This window comes from Aquarana catesbeiana, linkage group LG12 (genome assembly GCF_042186555.1).
Source record: "Aquarana catesbeiana isolate 2022-GZ linkage group LG12, ASM4218655v1, whole genome shotgun sequence".
Lineage (NCBI taxonomy): Eukaryota > Metazoa > Chordata > Amphibia > Anura > Ranidae > Aquarana > Aquarana catesbeiana.
Window position 1 is genome coordinate 241,156,214 of NC_133335.1, and position 16,217 is coordinate 241,172,430.

The window sequence follows — 16,217 nt, forward strand, 5'->3', positions numbered from 1 at the left end:
CCCCCCCGTCCATCCGTCTAAGCGTCGGGGTTGCGCCGTCAGGATCGCACGCGGCCTCCACAATCTGTCTGGTGTCTGTTAGCTGACGGCAGATGTTATAAACATGGTGGGGGTGGCGATAGGAGGTCTGCGGCTTCTGTACATCATGTATACATGCTGGGAGGTTTTCCTGGGATGGGGATGTCTGGGGCGGCGGAGGTCGTTCTCGGCGTCTGCTTTTTTTTTTTTTTTTGTTTAAAAATAGAATAATGCTGAATAATGGAGGGGGGAATATAAACCAGAGAGTTAGTGATCCTCCCGACCCCCCGTGTCCTCGCTGCCGTGCGTGCAATCCTGCCGTTCACACTTCATATAGCAGGAACTTGCGTTTCTGTTCGCTTTTGTGTGGACAATTTCCACGCCATTCTGCGTGGCACAGTCCATTCACTTCAGTGGGGTACGCTATATGCACGTTTGTTGCCCAAAAGAAGCTCCTGCCCCTTTTTTGGGGCAACAAGCTTCATGTGAATTTTAAATGTGCAGTTTGTGGCGTGTGATAATCGCTGCACAATTGCAACGCGTTTGGGCAGCCAATTAGACTTTTTAAAGGTTTTTCGGTTTTCGTTTTTATTTACACTTCTTTTTTTTTTTTTTTTTTTTTTTCCTATTTTATTTTTTATTTTTTTTCTCAATTTTTATTACTTTAAAAAAGAAAAAAAAAATTTAACTCCTTTTTTTTTTTTTTTTTTGTACGTAAGACCCCCTTTCACACTGAGGCAGTTCAGGCGTTTTAGCGCTAGAAATAGCGCCTGTAAAGCGCTTGAAAACTGCCCCTATACATTACAATGAGTGCTCTCACACTGGGGCGGTGCGCTTGCAGGACGTTAGAAATAGTCCTGCAAGCAGCATCTTCAGGGCAGTTTGGGAGCGCTGTATAAAACCGCCCCTGCCCATTGAAATGAGTGGGCAGATTTTCCAAAGCACACGAAAAGCGTTTCGGAAGCGCTGTAACCCAGAATTTCTTAACCCCTTTTTTGGGGTTAAAAGTGCCCTGCTAGCGGCCAAAACCGTGCAAATGCGCCGCTTAAACAGCGGTAAAGCATCCTAAAACAACTGGCGCTTTACCGCGAATGCAAGGGCGGCCCCAGTGTGAAAGGGCTCTTACTCTTCTTTTACTTTTTTTTTTTTTTTTTCTACTTTTGTTTTTTTACTGTTCTTTTTTTATTTATTTTTTTTCTTTTGTGTATTTACTTTTATTTTTTTATTTACCTCTTCTTTTTATTTTTCATTTTTTTTTTTTTTTTTTTAGGCCAGGTTCACATATATGTGAATTGGATGCGTTTTACACCGCATCCAATTCACATGACGTCATTCACGCATATCTGGGTCAGTCACAGTGAGGTTTCAAAAAGGGTCCTGTGCATTTTTGGGTCCGGTTCAGGTGCGAATTGAGGCGCATATGTGAACCCGTCCTTACTGTTGTTTTTATACATTTTTTTTTTTTTTTTTACTTGGATCTTTTTCACTTTTTTTTTTTTTTCCTTATCTTTTACTATTTTTTTTTTAACTTTTTTCCTTCACCTTTTTTTACTTTTTCCTCCTTCTTTTGCCCAAGAGTATAGATCTAGTTTTTTACTCAATTATGTAATACTATTATTTTTATATATTTTTTTTTCATTTCCTTTCTTTCTTTTTTTTTTTTTTTTTGCCCAAATTTTAAAATCCACTTACTTTTGACTTTCTAATCTCTGTCCCATCAGTACTATATGGGATGATGAGATAGTAATCCCAGGGTTGGCTTGTCATAGCTGCCAATGAAGCACATCAATATTGTTGCTCATTCAAGACAAAATGATTACAGGAGGTCTAATACCTGACTGCACAGAAAGGAGGAGGAGGAGCCTCCCCATTGCAGGGAAAGCACTAAATGCGTCGGTCGATTGCATATCTATCTACAGCTTATTGTTAGAGTTCTTCTTTAATTTTTGCAGCTGCAGGTTCCCGCGCCAATGGTGAATGTGGCGTGACGGCGTCCCATCTGTGGCTAGTTTTGTTCTCTGAAGGACGCACATAACCGTGACGGCGACTCATCAGTTGCTCGTGTATCAGCAATGCGGAAAGGCCACAATGGCCGAACTTCACAGATCTCAGCGCCGGAGTCCCAGGAACAGCTGCACCGTCTCTCCGCCTCACCGCCGAGGCATGCCGGCACCGCACAGCTGTGCTTGTCATTCCTATAGAGGCGCGAACTGCAGATGTTCTTCACACGTCTCTTCAATTATACGAGCTTCGCATCCAACGATTGCTTTATCATCGGAGTCGTATTATCCGGTGTAAAGAGCACCTGTCCTGTAACAAGACCAGATGGTGAAGGATCAGGGAGGGGGGCAGAGAGATGCCGCTGTTGGTTGTACTGATGATTTCATTTGCTGTATTTGATATAAATTTAGTTATTGGACTTGGTCCTGAGCCCCCTCCTCCTGCTGCGGCCTTTATGTGCCACAATTTGATGGTTTCCCACCATCCCTGTGCTGAGTTCCCGGGTCTGTACACCCGCTGTGCCCATTATGAGGGGTTCCCACCATCCCTGTGCTGAGTTCCCGGGTCTGTACACCCGCTGTGCCCATTATATGGGGTTCCCACCATCCCTGTGCTGAGTTCCCGGGTCTGTACACCTGCTGTGCCCATTATGAGGGGTTCCCACCATCCCTGTGCTGAGTTCCCGGGTCTGTACACCCGCTGTGCCCATTATGAGGGGTTCCCACCATCCCTGTGCTGAGTTCCCGGGTCTGTACACCCGCTGTGCCCATTATGAGGGGTTCCCACCATCCCTGTGCTGAGTTCCCGGGTCTGTACACCCGCTGTGCCCATTATGAGGGGTTCCCACCATCCCTGTGCTGAGTTCCCAGGTCTGTACACCCGCTGTGCCCATTATGAGGGGTTCCCACCATCCCTGTGCTGAGTTCCCGGGTCTGTACACCCGCTGTGCCCATTATGAGGGGTTCCCACCATCCCTGTGCTGAGTTCCCGGGTCTGTACACCTGCTGTGCCCATTATGAGGGGTTCCCACCATCCCTGTGCTGAGTTCCCGGGTCTGTACACCCGCTGTGCCCATTATGAGGGGTTCCCACCATCCCTGTGCTGAGTTCCCGGGTCTGTACACCCGCTGTGCCCATTATATGGGGTTCCCACCATCCCTGTGCTGAGTTCCCGGGTCTGTACACCTGCTGTGCCCATTATGAGGGGTTCCCACCATCCCTGTGCTGAGTTCCCGGGTCTGTACACCCGCTGTGCCCATTATGAGGGGTTCCCACCATCCCTGTGCTGAGTTCCCGGGTCTGTACACCCGCTGTGCCCATTATGAGGGGTTCCCACCATCCCTGTGCTGAGTTCCCGGGTCTGTACACCCGCTGTGCCCATTATGAGGGGTTCCCACCATCCCTGTGCTGAGTTCCCGGGTCTGTACACCTGCTGTGCCCATTATGAGGGGTTCCCACCATCCCTGTGCTGAGTTTTCGGGTCTGTTCAGCTGTTGGATTGCTTTTACTGGCAACGGGAGGGGACGTCCTGCCCTCCCTCCCCTCCTCTGATGTGATATGGGAGACCTCTGATGTGATGGGGGGGACCTCTGATGTGATGGGAGGAACTTTGATGTGATTGGAAGTAGGGGTGCAACGGATCAAAAAACTCACGGTTCGGATCGTTCCTCGGATCAGGAGTCACGGTTCGGATCATTTTCGGATCAACAAAAAAAAAATCTCCCCCACAGTAATATCCACAATCTCCCTATTGGCAGGGTATTGGCAGGGCATTGCAGCAGGGTATTGGCAGGGCATTGCAGAGTATTGGCAGGGCATTGCAGAGTATTGGCACTGCTGCCATCCGATCTCTCCCCTCCACTGTACAGATCATTACACAGAGGGGAGAGAGAGAGGAACCGGCGTCATGACATGACATGACGCCGGTTTGTTACAAGTGATCGCTCCGTCATTCGACGTGCTAAACGGCCTCCGGGTGTACCAAGATGGCCGCCGCTCTGGAGCTAGGCCAAAGCCGCGGCCTTTCCTATGGCCGAGGCCACAGAAGTGTCCCGTACGGATCAACCTCCGCGGATCGGATCAACCTCCGCGGATCGGATCACGGATCGATGACGATCCTTTGCACCCCTAATTGGAAGGGGGTGATGATGTGATGGCAGGACCTCTCATGTAATGGGGGGGACCTCTCATGTAATGGGGGGGACCTCTGATGCGATGGAGGAGACCTCGGATGCGATGGAGGAGACCTCGGATGCGATGGAGGAGACCTCGGATGCGATGGAGGAGACCTCGGATGCGATGGAGGAGACCTCGGTTGCGATGGAGGAGACCTCGGTTGCGATGGAGGAGACCTCGGTTGCGATGGAGGAGACCTCGGTTGCGATGGAGGAGACCTCGGTTGCGATGGAGGGGACCTCATGGAGGAGACCTCGGTTGCGATGGAGGAGACCTCGGTTGCGATGGAGGAGACCTCGGTTGCGATGGAGGAGACCTCGGTTGCGATGGAGGAGACCTCATGGAGGAGACCTCGGTTGCGATGGAGGGGACCTCGGTTGCGATGGAGGGGACCTCGGTTGTGATGGAGGGGACCTTGTGTGATGTGATGGGTGATGGAAGACTTCTAATGTAATGGTGGACATCTGGTGTCAAGGGGGCCCTTCTGAAGTGAAAGGAGGACCTATAATTTGAAGACTTACGTGAGGGGGAGATGTGAAGGGAAGGATCTCTGATGTGTTGCTAATTTCATCAAATGGTGTTGGGCATCTTCTCAGGCTCAGGTTTCCCATTGATATAAAACTTTGATGTTTTTTAAGACTGGGGTGCCTTCAAGATTTTGCCAAAGGTGCCGCAACTAAGAAACGCGGCTCTATACACCACTCTTTACTGCAGGTTAATCTCCGTTAACTTTCTTTTGTATAGAAGTATAAAATTAATTCTTATCAGCCCAGGTCAACTACACACCTTCTAGGCCCTAAGAGACCGTTGTCACCAGAATGTCCCCATTAAAAGAAAATTGGGCAATACAAATAATTTGAGGCCATATAAGTGAATTTTTCTGCTATCCAGAAATTTGAATCCCAAAACTTGCCTACCAAATAAGGAAAACAGCACAGAGCTTCGCACACGGCGTCGTCACCCCAGACGCATTCCTCTGCGCCTTCTGGGGTATTTCCAGGCCGCGAATGGGTTACATAGCGATTGGCAGTCCTCGCGAACCTTTTTTTTTTTTTTTTTTTTTTTTAATGAGGGATTGTAAATCGTTGGAATTTTAGCAAGATAAATTAGCGGGCCGCGTATTATCCTTGGCGGTTTGCTTATAATAAAAGCGTCTGGGAGCTTGGCCCTCTCTCCCCAGGCAGGATCACACAGTAGTCGTGACATCATCCAGGCGATGGAGATTGATGGCGGGATAAAGAGGCGCAGTGTACGATTTCAGGTGTCTATTAATAGAGGAAGTCAGGCCTGGAAGTCGGCCATTTATCATACTAATTGTGTCATTAACTCCGCAGATACAATAACACGGCGGACGGTTCGTGGTCTGGGCCTGGGGTAACGCTATAGGCAGCTGGAGGCTACCAGCTAGAAAATAATTTCAAGTCAGTTGCCCTTCTTCTACTTTTTTTTTTTTTTTTTTACATTTTGTGCAATAGCTACTATAAGAAAATAGTTTAATTAAAAAAAATTAAAATTAAAGTGTATTATCCATTTCAGTACCATCACTTTTACCCCCCCCGCCCAGGCCAATTTAGCACTGTCACACTTTGAATGACAATTGAGCAGTCATATAACACTATCCAAACTAAGTTTTTATCATTTTGTTCCCACAAATAGAGCTTTCTTTTGGTGGTATTTCATCACCTCTGCATTTTTTTGTCATACACACATGACGTTTTAATCATTTTTTTTTCACACAAGTAGCTTTTTTTTTTTTTTTTTTTTTTTTTTTTTTGGTGGTATTTAATCACCACTGGGGTTTTTTTTTTTTTTTTGCTAAATAAACGAAAAAAGACCAAAATGTTTAACCACTTCAATACCAGACACTTATACCCCTTCCTGCCCAGACCAATTTTCAGCTCTGTTGCACTTTGAATGACAATTGCGCGGTCATACAGCACTGTACACAAACTACATTTTTATCAGTTTGTTCCCACAAATAGAGCTTTCTTTTGGTGGCGTTTGATCACCTTTTTTTTTTGTTTGTTTTTTTTTGTTTCAGTTACAAAAGTTTGTAAGTACGTTTTCTCCTTCACTGACGAGCACTGATGGGCATCAATGAGGTGGCACTGATGATGGGCACTATTATGCGGCACTGATAGGCGGCACGGATGGGCACTGATCGGTGGCACAGATGTACACTAATAGATGGTACTGATGGCTGCCTGACAGCAAATCGGAACCAATGAATGAACAATCATACGAAAATTCTCCTACAACAAAGGCTTTTGTTTTGGTTGCTTGTTTCCAATCATGAAAATCATACGAGAACGGTACACATCAAACAACAAATCGTTCGTTCTGTTCCCGTACGGGAAAAATTTTAGAGTTTGTCCCTTCGGAATTTTCGTACACAAAATCCGGAATCTGCTGTCGAAAAAAGTTGTGTCCACACTATACGAAAATCGTACAAAAATTCTTTGGACAAAAAAAAATAAATGTTCGCTTGATTTTCTTCTAGAGTGTACGAGACTTTGAAGTCCTATGTCTGTGAATCCTCCACTTTGCCCCTTGGCCGGGCTTTTTTAGGGGGGAATCGAACGTCTCCTGGTTGATCCAGATCTTCCTCTGGGACTTCTCCCCTCCTTGCCGTATCCGCAGCTAGAAGTGGGCACATGTGCCCATATAGTTCTCTGGTGATGGGGTTACATAGTTACATAGTAGGTGAGGTTGAAAAAAGACACAAGTCCATCAAGTCCAACCTATGTGTGTGATTATGTGTCAGTATTACATTGTATATCCCTGTATGTTGCGGTCATTCAGGTGATTATCTAATAGTTTCTTGAAGCTATCAATGCTCCCCGCTGAGACCACCGCCTGTGGAAGGGAATTCCACATCCTTGCCACTCTTACAGTAAAGAACCCTCTACGTAGTTTAAGGTTAAACCTCTTTTCTTCTAATTTTAATGAGTGGCCATGAGCCTTGTTAAATTCCCTTCCGCGGTCACCAGTCTGGTATTTGTAAATTGAAATCATATCCCCTCTCAAGCGTCTCTTCTCCAGAGAGAATAAGTTCAGAGCTCGCAACCTTTCCTCATAACTAAGATCCTCCAGACCCTTTATTAGCTTTGTTGCCCTTCTTTGTACTCGCTCCATTTCCAGTACATCCTTCCTGAGGACTGGTGCCCAGAACTGGACAGCATACTCCAGGTGCGGCCGGACCAGAGTCTTGTAGAGCGGGAGAATTATCGTTTTATCTCTGGAGTTGATCCCCCTTTTAATGCCAATATTCTGTTTGCTTTGTTAGCAGCAGCTTGGCATTGCATGTCATTGCTGAGCCTATCATCTACTAGGACCCCCAGGTCCTTTTCCATCGTAGATCCCCCCAGAGGTTCTCCCCCCAGTCTATAGATTGCATTCAGATTTTTACCACCCAAATGCATTATTTTACATTTTTCTACATTGAACCTCATTTCCCATGTAGTCGCCCACCCTATTAATTTGTTCAGGTCTTTTTGCAAGATTTCCACATCCTGCGGAGAAGTTATTGCCCTGCTTAGCTTAGTATCGTCTGCAAATACAGAGATTGAACTGTTTATCCCATCCTCCAGATCGTTTATAAACAAATTAAATAGGATTGGTCCCAGCACAGAACCCTGGGGGACCCCACTACCCACCCCTGACCATTCTGAGTACTCCCCATTTATCACCACCCTCTGAACTCGCCCTTGTAGCCAGTTTTCAATCCATGTACTCACCCTATGGTCCATGCCAACGCACCTTATTTTGTACAGTAAGGGTTGTGTGGATTAGACCGCGATGGGAGTCATGCTTGCCCACTGGCTGCCACCTCTGCTCGTGACCAGGAACCATGCATGCCGGCCCTCAGGCCTGATCGGGGTCACCTTCTCGGAAGTCTGTTTAGCGGTGAGGTTGGTGGTCAGTCGCGTGTAGCCCACTCCTCCCCCCCTCTCTTCTGCCCCTTTTTAAGCCCCCTAAGAATGTGTGATGTCTCATCAGCCGCACATCTTCTGCCCTCCGGCCGGGGAGAAGCTCTCGGCGTGTCGGCTCCCTGGGGGGGGGTTTTAATGAGCTGTGAGAACCGTCTGGCCACCGTCTCCTTTGAAGAGAAAACTCACATCATTTTTGTAACACCTTCCAGCAAGACCCCCTCATTGCGCAATCACACCCCCCCCCCCCCCCCAGACACCGCACCCCCCCCCACCCACACCCCCGGACACCGCGCTCTGCGATTTTTCTTAGTGCAGCCAAAAGTGTCTGTGTGTAGCAAATAATCAGAAGCAAAAGTTCCCGATTGGATGCCACCGGCTCACCCTTGTCTGCGATCCACGACCAGCAGAGGTTCACCGGGATTATCCAACGAGACCAATTGTCTTATAAAAATATATCTCGGATTTGGTAGGGATGCACCGATATCAGTGTCGATGCTGAGTATTTTCACGAGTACTTATGAGAATTGCTCCCGAAACCAATACTTTTGCGTTGCGATTTGCGCCCCGTACAAAATGAATGGGCTAAAATCTCGCATGTGATTTGAACAGGCATGTGGTGCGATTCCTGTCCGATGTGCATGCAGCTTCCCCCGCACTGCTTTTCTGTGAACATGGGCTGAAGTCACTATGACGAGCCGGGGTTCACACCGGAGCGGTGGGGGGGGGGGGGGGGGGTTGGGCAACCGCATGCACATCGGACAGGAACCGCACCGCATTCCTGTTCAAATCGCATGTGATTCTTTGCAGTGCGATTTGAGGGTGTTCATTTTGTGTGGGCTCACATCGCACAGCAAAGTATTGGTGCTATGGGCGAGCGCTTGACCGAAAGGATCAATGCTCTTGGTGTTGGCGAGTGCTTGACGGGTTGTTTTGGCAAGCGATTGAACGAAAAGTATTGGTACTCTTGGTATTTTCAAGCGCTTGACCGAAGGTATAGGCAAGTACTTGACCGACAGTATCGGTACTCCTGGTATCGACGCATGCTTTACCGAAAAGTATCGGTAGCGATGGGGGAAACCAAATACGATTCTTTGCAGTGCGATTTGAGCCTGTTCATTTTGTATAGATGCAAATCGCACCGCAAAGTATTGGTACTCGGTATCGGCGAGGGCTTGAATGAAAGTATTGGTACTCTCAGGATCAGCGACTGCCTGGCCGTATGTATCGGAACTCTCGGTATCGGCCCATGCTTTACTGAAAGGATCGGTGCTCTCTGTGTCGGCGAGTGCTTGATCGAAAGTATCGGTACTCTTGGATTTGGCGAGCGATTGAACGAAAGGTATTGGTACTCGGTATCGGCGAGTGCTTGTCTGAAAGTATCAGTACTCCTAATCAATAATAAAAGGGTATTAGTGCAACCCTAATATTTGATACACTCTGTCATAATTGTCAGGTTTTTTTTTTTTTGTTTTTTTATTTGTATTTTTTTATGTCCCTCCCAACATAGTTTTATCGCCTGTTGATCCTGCCAGGAGATGCTTGTTGTGTATTTTTTTTTTTCTTTCCTTTGACTGGGTGACAACGCTGTTTGTTCAGCAGTGAAATCATATACAGTATATACTCGAGTATAAGCCGACCCAAATATAAGCCGAGGCACCTAATTTTACCACAAAAAACTGGGAAAACGTATTGACCCGAGTATAAGCCTAGGGTGAGAAATGCGCAGCTACTGTAAGTGGAAAAGAGGGTCAACAATGCCCATTTGCAGCCTCACTGTGCCCATTTGCAGCCTCACTGTGCCCATTTGCAGCCATAGGTCCCCCGAACTTCAAACTCGGTAGTTAAGGGTTCCTAGATGCCCCCCTAGCTGCAGCCAAAATTTGGGGTCTCTGAACCCAAAGGGTCCCGAAATAACATTGCTGCAGATGGACACAGTTGACCGACTTTGGGGAACCATATCCCAGGGCCACTTGGTGCTAGGAACCCCAGCTTTAGATATGTTGTAGTGCTAGTTCCACTGGGTTTGCACACCAAATTTGGGGTTCCTAGCACCAGGTGACCCCGAGATACGCAACCCCAAAATCGGTTTGGAAAATGTCAAGCACTTTTCTGGTGCAAAGAATGACATTTTCCAAACTGACTTTGGGGCCCCGTATCTTGGGACCACTTGGTGCTAGGAACCCCAAATTTGGTGTGCAAACCCAGTGGAACTAGCACTACAACATATCCAAAAAACTTAGTTTTTAGCACTAAGTGGCCCGAGATACGGGGCCCCAAAATCGGTTTGGAAAATGTCAAGCACTTTTCTGCAGCAAAGAATGACATTTTCTGAACCCAATTTGGGGCACCATATCCCAGGGCCACTTGGTGCTAGGAACCCCAGCTTTGGATATGTTGTAGTGCTCGTTCAACTGGGTTTGCACAACAACTTTGGGGTTTCTAGCACCAGGTGGCCCCGAGATAAGGGGCCCCAAAATCAGTTTGGAAAATGTCATTCTTTGCTGCAGAAAAGTGCTTGACTCGAGTATAAGCCGAGGGGGGCACAAAAAAATGTTCTGAAAAACTCGGCTTATACTGGAGTATATACGGTGAGAATGTCAACCGCGACCTTGCTTTGTGTACTGGTCCAAATCAGTTTTGGTGGAAGGGGGATTATGGTGTGGGGGTTGTGGATGTTAACACGAGAGGAGAGGAACAACCGGCTGGGCATCCGTCTCGTCATCTCAGAACCAGCATCGGAAGTGACGTCAGAACATGGAGAGAACGTTTCAAAGCAAAACGCTTGTTCGTCAGATCTAAATGGCTATTGATCTTCTATGGGGTTGAGGTCAGGACTCTGTGCAGGCCAGTCAAGTTCCTCTACCCCAAACTCGCTCATCCATGGACCTTGCTTTATGCTCTGGTGGGCAGTCATGTTGGAACAGGAAGGGGCCGTCCCCAAACTCCTCCCACAAAGTTGGGAGCATGAAATTGTCCATAATGTCTTGGTGCGCTGACGCCTTAAGAGTTCCCTTCACTGGAACTAAGGGGCCAAACCCAACCCCTGAAAAGCAACCCCCACACCATAATCCCCCCTCCACCAAATGATTTGGACCAGTGCACAAAGCAAGGTCCATAAAGACATGGATGAGCGAGTTTGGGGTGGAGGAACTTGACTGGCCTGCAACCTGACCTCAACCCCATAGAACACCTTTGGGATGAATTAGAGCGGAGACTGGGAGCCAGACCTTCTCATCCAACATCAGTGCCTGACCTCACAAATGCTCTTCTGGAAGAATGGTCAAACATTCCCATAGACACCCTCCTAAACCTTGTGGACGGCCTTCCCAGAAGAGTTGAAGCTGTTATAGCTGAAAAGGGCGGAGCCAACTCAATATTGAACCCTCCGGACTAAGACTGGGATGTCATTAAATTTCATGTTTGTGTAAAGGCAGGCATCCCAATACTTTTGGTAATATAGTGTATATGCAGTTTTACGATCACCTCCCCCCCTCGTCACTAAGGGGTTAATAAGAGAATGAATTGATTTCTGGGAAAACGTTGATGAAGAAGGTCCAGCCCTTTTGTTGAATTGTCCTTCACACATCCTTGTGACAGTAGCAGAAGCACGAGGAATAATTATTGTGGAAGTGTCAGTTGTACAACGCTATGGTATATTGCGGCACATCGTAAATTCAGAAACGCGTTGAGCTGTAAACTTAAAAATATTTTTCAAAGTGATGAAAATGAAATGTTTGTATAGAGGTGTGATGTGTGTTTGTGAGCCGCCAAACTAATCGAAAAACATTCCTTCTCTTCTTGTATTTCAGATCGTGAGGACCAATCAATTCTTTGCACGTAAGTAACAAAAAAAAAAAAAAAAAAATTTTCACCATAATTACCCTCTATGTCGCTTTCGGCGCCCGCTACTGGCTGCCAAATGTAACACATTCAAGTGAACGGCACCGCTCTACAACCTTGGTGGAATGCACGCAGCGCCGTGGTTAAGGCAGGCGGTATAGAATCCAAAAAATCCACACAGCTACACTCTGAAGATTCATTAAAAAGCAATCCAATAATCTCTTAAGGACCTTTTTTGAGATTTTTTTGTTTACAAGTTAAACATTTTTTTTTTTTTTTTTTTTGCTAGAAAATTACTTAGAACCCCCAAACATATCTTCTTTTTGTTTTTTTTCTTTTTCAGACACCCTAGAGAATAAAAATGGCGGTCGTTGCAATTCTTTGTTGCACCGTATTTGCTCAGCAGTCTTACAAACACAACTTTTTTGGGGAAAAATACACTTTTTTGAGTAAGAAAACAGTAAAGTTAGCCCAAATATTTATTATTATTTTTTTTTTTTTTAATATTGTGAAAGATAATGTTACGCCGAGTAAATTGATAGCCAACACGTCACGCTTCAAAATTGCGCCCGCCCGAGGAATTGCGAAAAAATTTAAACCATTAAAAATCTCCACAGGCAACGTTTAAACATTTGTACAGGTTACCGGTTTTGAGTTGCAGAGGTGGTCTTTTGCTAGAATTATTGCTCTCGCTCTACCGATCGCGGCGATACTCACATGTGTGGTTTAAAAACCGTTTTCGTACGCCGGTACGCCCTTACGTTTTGCATTCGCTTCTGCACATGAGCTCGACGGGACGGCGTGCTTTCAATTTTTTTCTTCTTATTCTATTTTACTTTTTATTTTTACACTGTCCTTTTAAAAAAGAAAAAAAAAAAATTTGGGTCACTTTTATTTCTATTACAAGGAATATAAAATATCCCTTGTAATAGAAAAAAGTCATAGTAATAGTCAAAAAGACCTTAGATCTTGTATTTATTATTACTATTATTATTCAGGATTTATATTATTATTATTATTATTATTCAGGATTTATTATTATTATTCAGGATTATTATTATACAGGATTTATAATATTATTATTATTATTATAATACAGGATTATTATTTATTATTATTATTCAGGATTTTTATTATTATTATTCAGGATTTATATTATTATTATTAATATTTTTTATTATTATTATTATTCAGGATTTATATTATTATTACTATTATTATACAGGATTTATATAGTGCCAACAGTTTATGTAGCGCTTTACAACATGAGGGCAGACATTACACTTACAATACAAATCGATACAGGAGCGATCGGAGGGCCCTGTTCAGAGGAGCTTACAATCTAGAAATATATATACACTAAAATGCAATAAAGAAAATAAAATAATAATTTTTTTTTTCTTTTTAATTTCCCCTTTTATAAGACCATTGGGCGGAAGTGACGTTTGACCTCGCTTCCGTCATCCAATGTTATGGAGCCGAGCGGCGGCCATCTTTCCCTCACTTGGCCTCTTGCTACTGAGGGTAGAGGACCCGATCATCTCCGCCGCTACCGGTGGCTCCAGTAAGCGGTGGAGATGACTGGATGACTCTCCTGTCACTGATAATTGATCTTGTGGTGAATCCGCCGCAGAGACCACTTTTATCATAAAGCGGACCTCCCACCGTTGCAGAAATTACCGGAGTTATGGCAGCTATCTGTTGCCATAACCCCGGTATTCTACGTCAAAGTACTAACGTACAGCTACGGTGATTTGCAGTAAGAGGTTAAAGTGTCACTAAACCCCCATCAAAAAAAAACGATGAATAAATGGCGTATTCCATGCTGGTCATACTCACTCATCACTATGAGAAAAATCCCGGTTGATCCTCCTGCTCTCTATCGCCCCCTCCTGTCCATGCCCCCAATTCAGCGAGGGATTTTGCAGAGCTGTGTTGGCAACTCTGCACATGCTCAGTTTTCAGTGAGTTTCTATGCTGAGCATTTCCTTCCTATCACATCTGAGCAGCCCATGTGACTATATAGTCACACATGTGGGCGTGTACACAATGACAGGCCACTCCCCCATTCCAGCTAAACACAATGGGGGGGGGGGGGGGGGGCGGGATATTACATGTAGATTGATGGGCGGCACAGTGGTGCAGTGGTAGCACTCTCACCTAGCAGTAAGAAGGGTCACTGGTTCGAATCCCAACCACGACACTACCTGCTTGGAGTTTGCATGTTCTCCCTGTGCCTGCGTGGGTTTCCTCCGGGTGCTCCGGTTTCCTCCCACACTCCAAAGACATGCTGGTTGGTTAATTGGATCCTGTCTAAATTGTCCCTAGTATGTATGAATGTGAGTTAGGGACCTTAGATTGTAAGCCCCTTGAGGGTAGGGACTGATGTGAATGTACAATGTATATGTAAAGCGCTGCGTAAATTGACGGCGCTATATAAGTACCTGAAATAAATAAATAAATAAATAAATGGAGGCTTCACCTCCCTCCTATTCTAGGACACAGGCTGGAGGGAGCGTGGCACAGCCTGTGATTGGCAGAACTCCGCCCACACCATGTTATTGCCAAAAAATAATAAAGATTTAATTTCAAATATATATTTGTATGAGAGTTTAAAACAGTTTATTGTTGTGTTTTTTTATTTGTGTTTGTTTTTTGGTTTTTGTTACTCAGCCCTTCTTGTTTAATTGTTGTGGAGTTATTGAAATAAATGTAATTTTATTTTATCTACCAAAGATTTCTTGGTTTTGTTCAGCCGGTCTTGTGATCCACAAACCTCCATCACACAGCCAGGTTGGGTGACGCCATCCGCGCTCCGGGGGGGCTTTTTTTCTCAGTCATTACCAACCTGTATCACATTTTTGTTAGGCCGGAGTTCTCCTTTAAATCTTGCAGCAGTTTGTGTGACTGCACCTGGGAGGCGCCCCGCTGACACCTCGTCTACGTCTCTCATCATTGGGGGCCCTGTGAGCTGGAATGTGGGGGGGGGGGGGTCATGTGAGTGCCCAGCATCTGTCTGCCCAACCCCCCCCCCCCCGGGACTGACAGCCCTGAACACGTGTCACTGCCGCCCCTCCGCTCTTCCACATTCCAGGCTGATTTAGGATGATCTCAGTTGCCTAAATAGAGGCTTTGCCAGGATCGTGTTGGCAAAATATTGAATGTGCCGCCGCTGGTTGGAGCTCGTCTGCTGCCTGCACCATCTATTCCCTGCTGGCCTCACTTCCTGCGGTCAGAGAGAGGCGGAAGGACAGCGCCACCTATGGGGAGTAGGAGGTCACAACCAAGATGGCCCCCCCCCCCCCCCTCCCATGCTCTCCTGTAGGCTTTGCTAAACCCCTTCCTCTCCCACCTATCCTGTTATACTGAACAGGCCACACCCACTGCAAGCCTGATTGCAGTCGTCAGCATCTCAGCATTGAGACTTCTAGTGGGGAGGGAGGTCGCAAGAAGGCAGCGCCACCTATGTAGAGCAGGAGGTGGTGATAGGGCAGATAGGGCAGATGGAACAGAAAGTGAAGGAAAATCTCCCCAATGGGGACACCAGATGGCATTAAAAAAAAAAAAAGGGGGGTTATAGCCCTCCATTACTCTATCCAAAATTAAATGTTTTGCCTTTCTACTTTAATGGAAGGCCCCTCCCACCAGCCCTGATCTGCCTGCATTACATAGAGAAGTCCAGATGGTCTCCGGCCAGCTCTATGACCCTCGGAAGCCGGAAGTGATGTCGTGATGTCATTTCATTATTTTTTTTTTTCTTTAGCATGAAAGTCTAAAATTTCTTTTTTTCTTTTTTTTTTTATCTCAATCTTTCCCGCCTTAGAGGAGAGCTGTGTGAGGTCTTCTAGACCCCCAATCTTTCTGTAAAGAGGACCTGTTAGGCCCTATTCCTATTACAAGGGGATGTTTATATTTTTGGTAATAGGAATAAAAAAATTCAAAAGTAAAGGGAAAGAGTAAAAATAATAATAATAAAAAAAAGTTTTTCAAGCGCCCCCCCGTCCCGTCAAGCTTGCGCGCAGAAGCGCCCGCATATGTAGACTGTGTTCAAACCACACATATGAGGTATCGCCGCAAACATTAGAGCGAGAGCAATAATTCTAGCACCAGACCTCCTCTGCAGCTCTAAACGGGTAACCTGTAAACATTTTTTAAAGCCTCGCCTATGGAGAATCTTTAAGTAACGAAGTTTGGCGCAATTCCACAGGCGTGCGCAATTTTAAAGCATGACATGTTGGGTATCTATTTACTC

At 45.8% G+C, this 16,217-nt stretch overlaps 1 protein-coding gene across 1 annotated transcript in view; it reads left to right on the plus strand.

Moving 5' to 3' along the window:
- The window catches only part of LOC141113413 (myosin-10-like), a gene marked incomplete in the record, with an annotated part of 160,446 nt that overhangs the window by 74,553 nt on the left and 69,676 nt on the right, over window positions 1–16,217 (plus strand). The window contains 1 exon segment of the mRNA XM_073606470.1: window positions 11,935–11,962. Within this exon segment, the coding sequence (XP_073462571.1) occupies window positions 11,935–11,962 (28 nt within the window).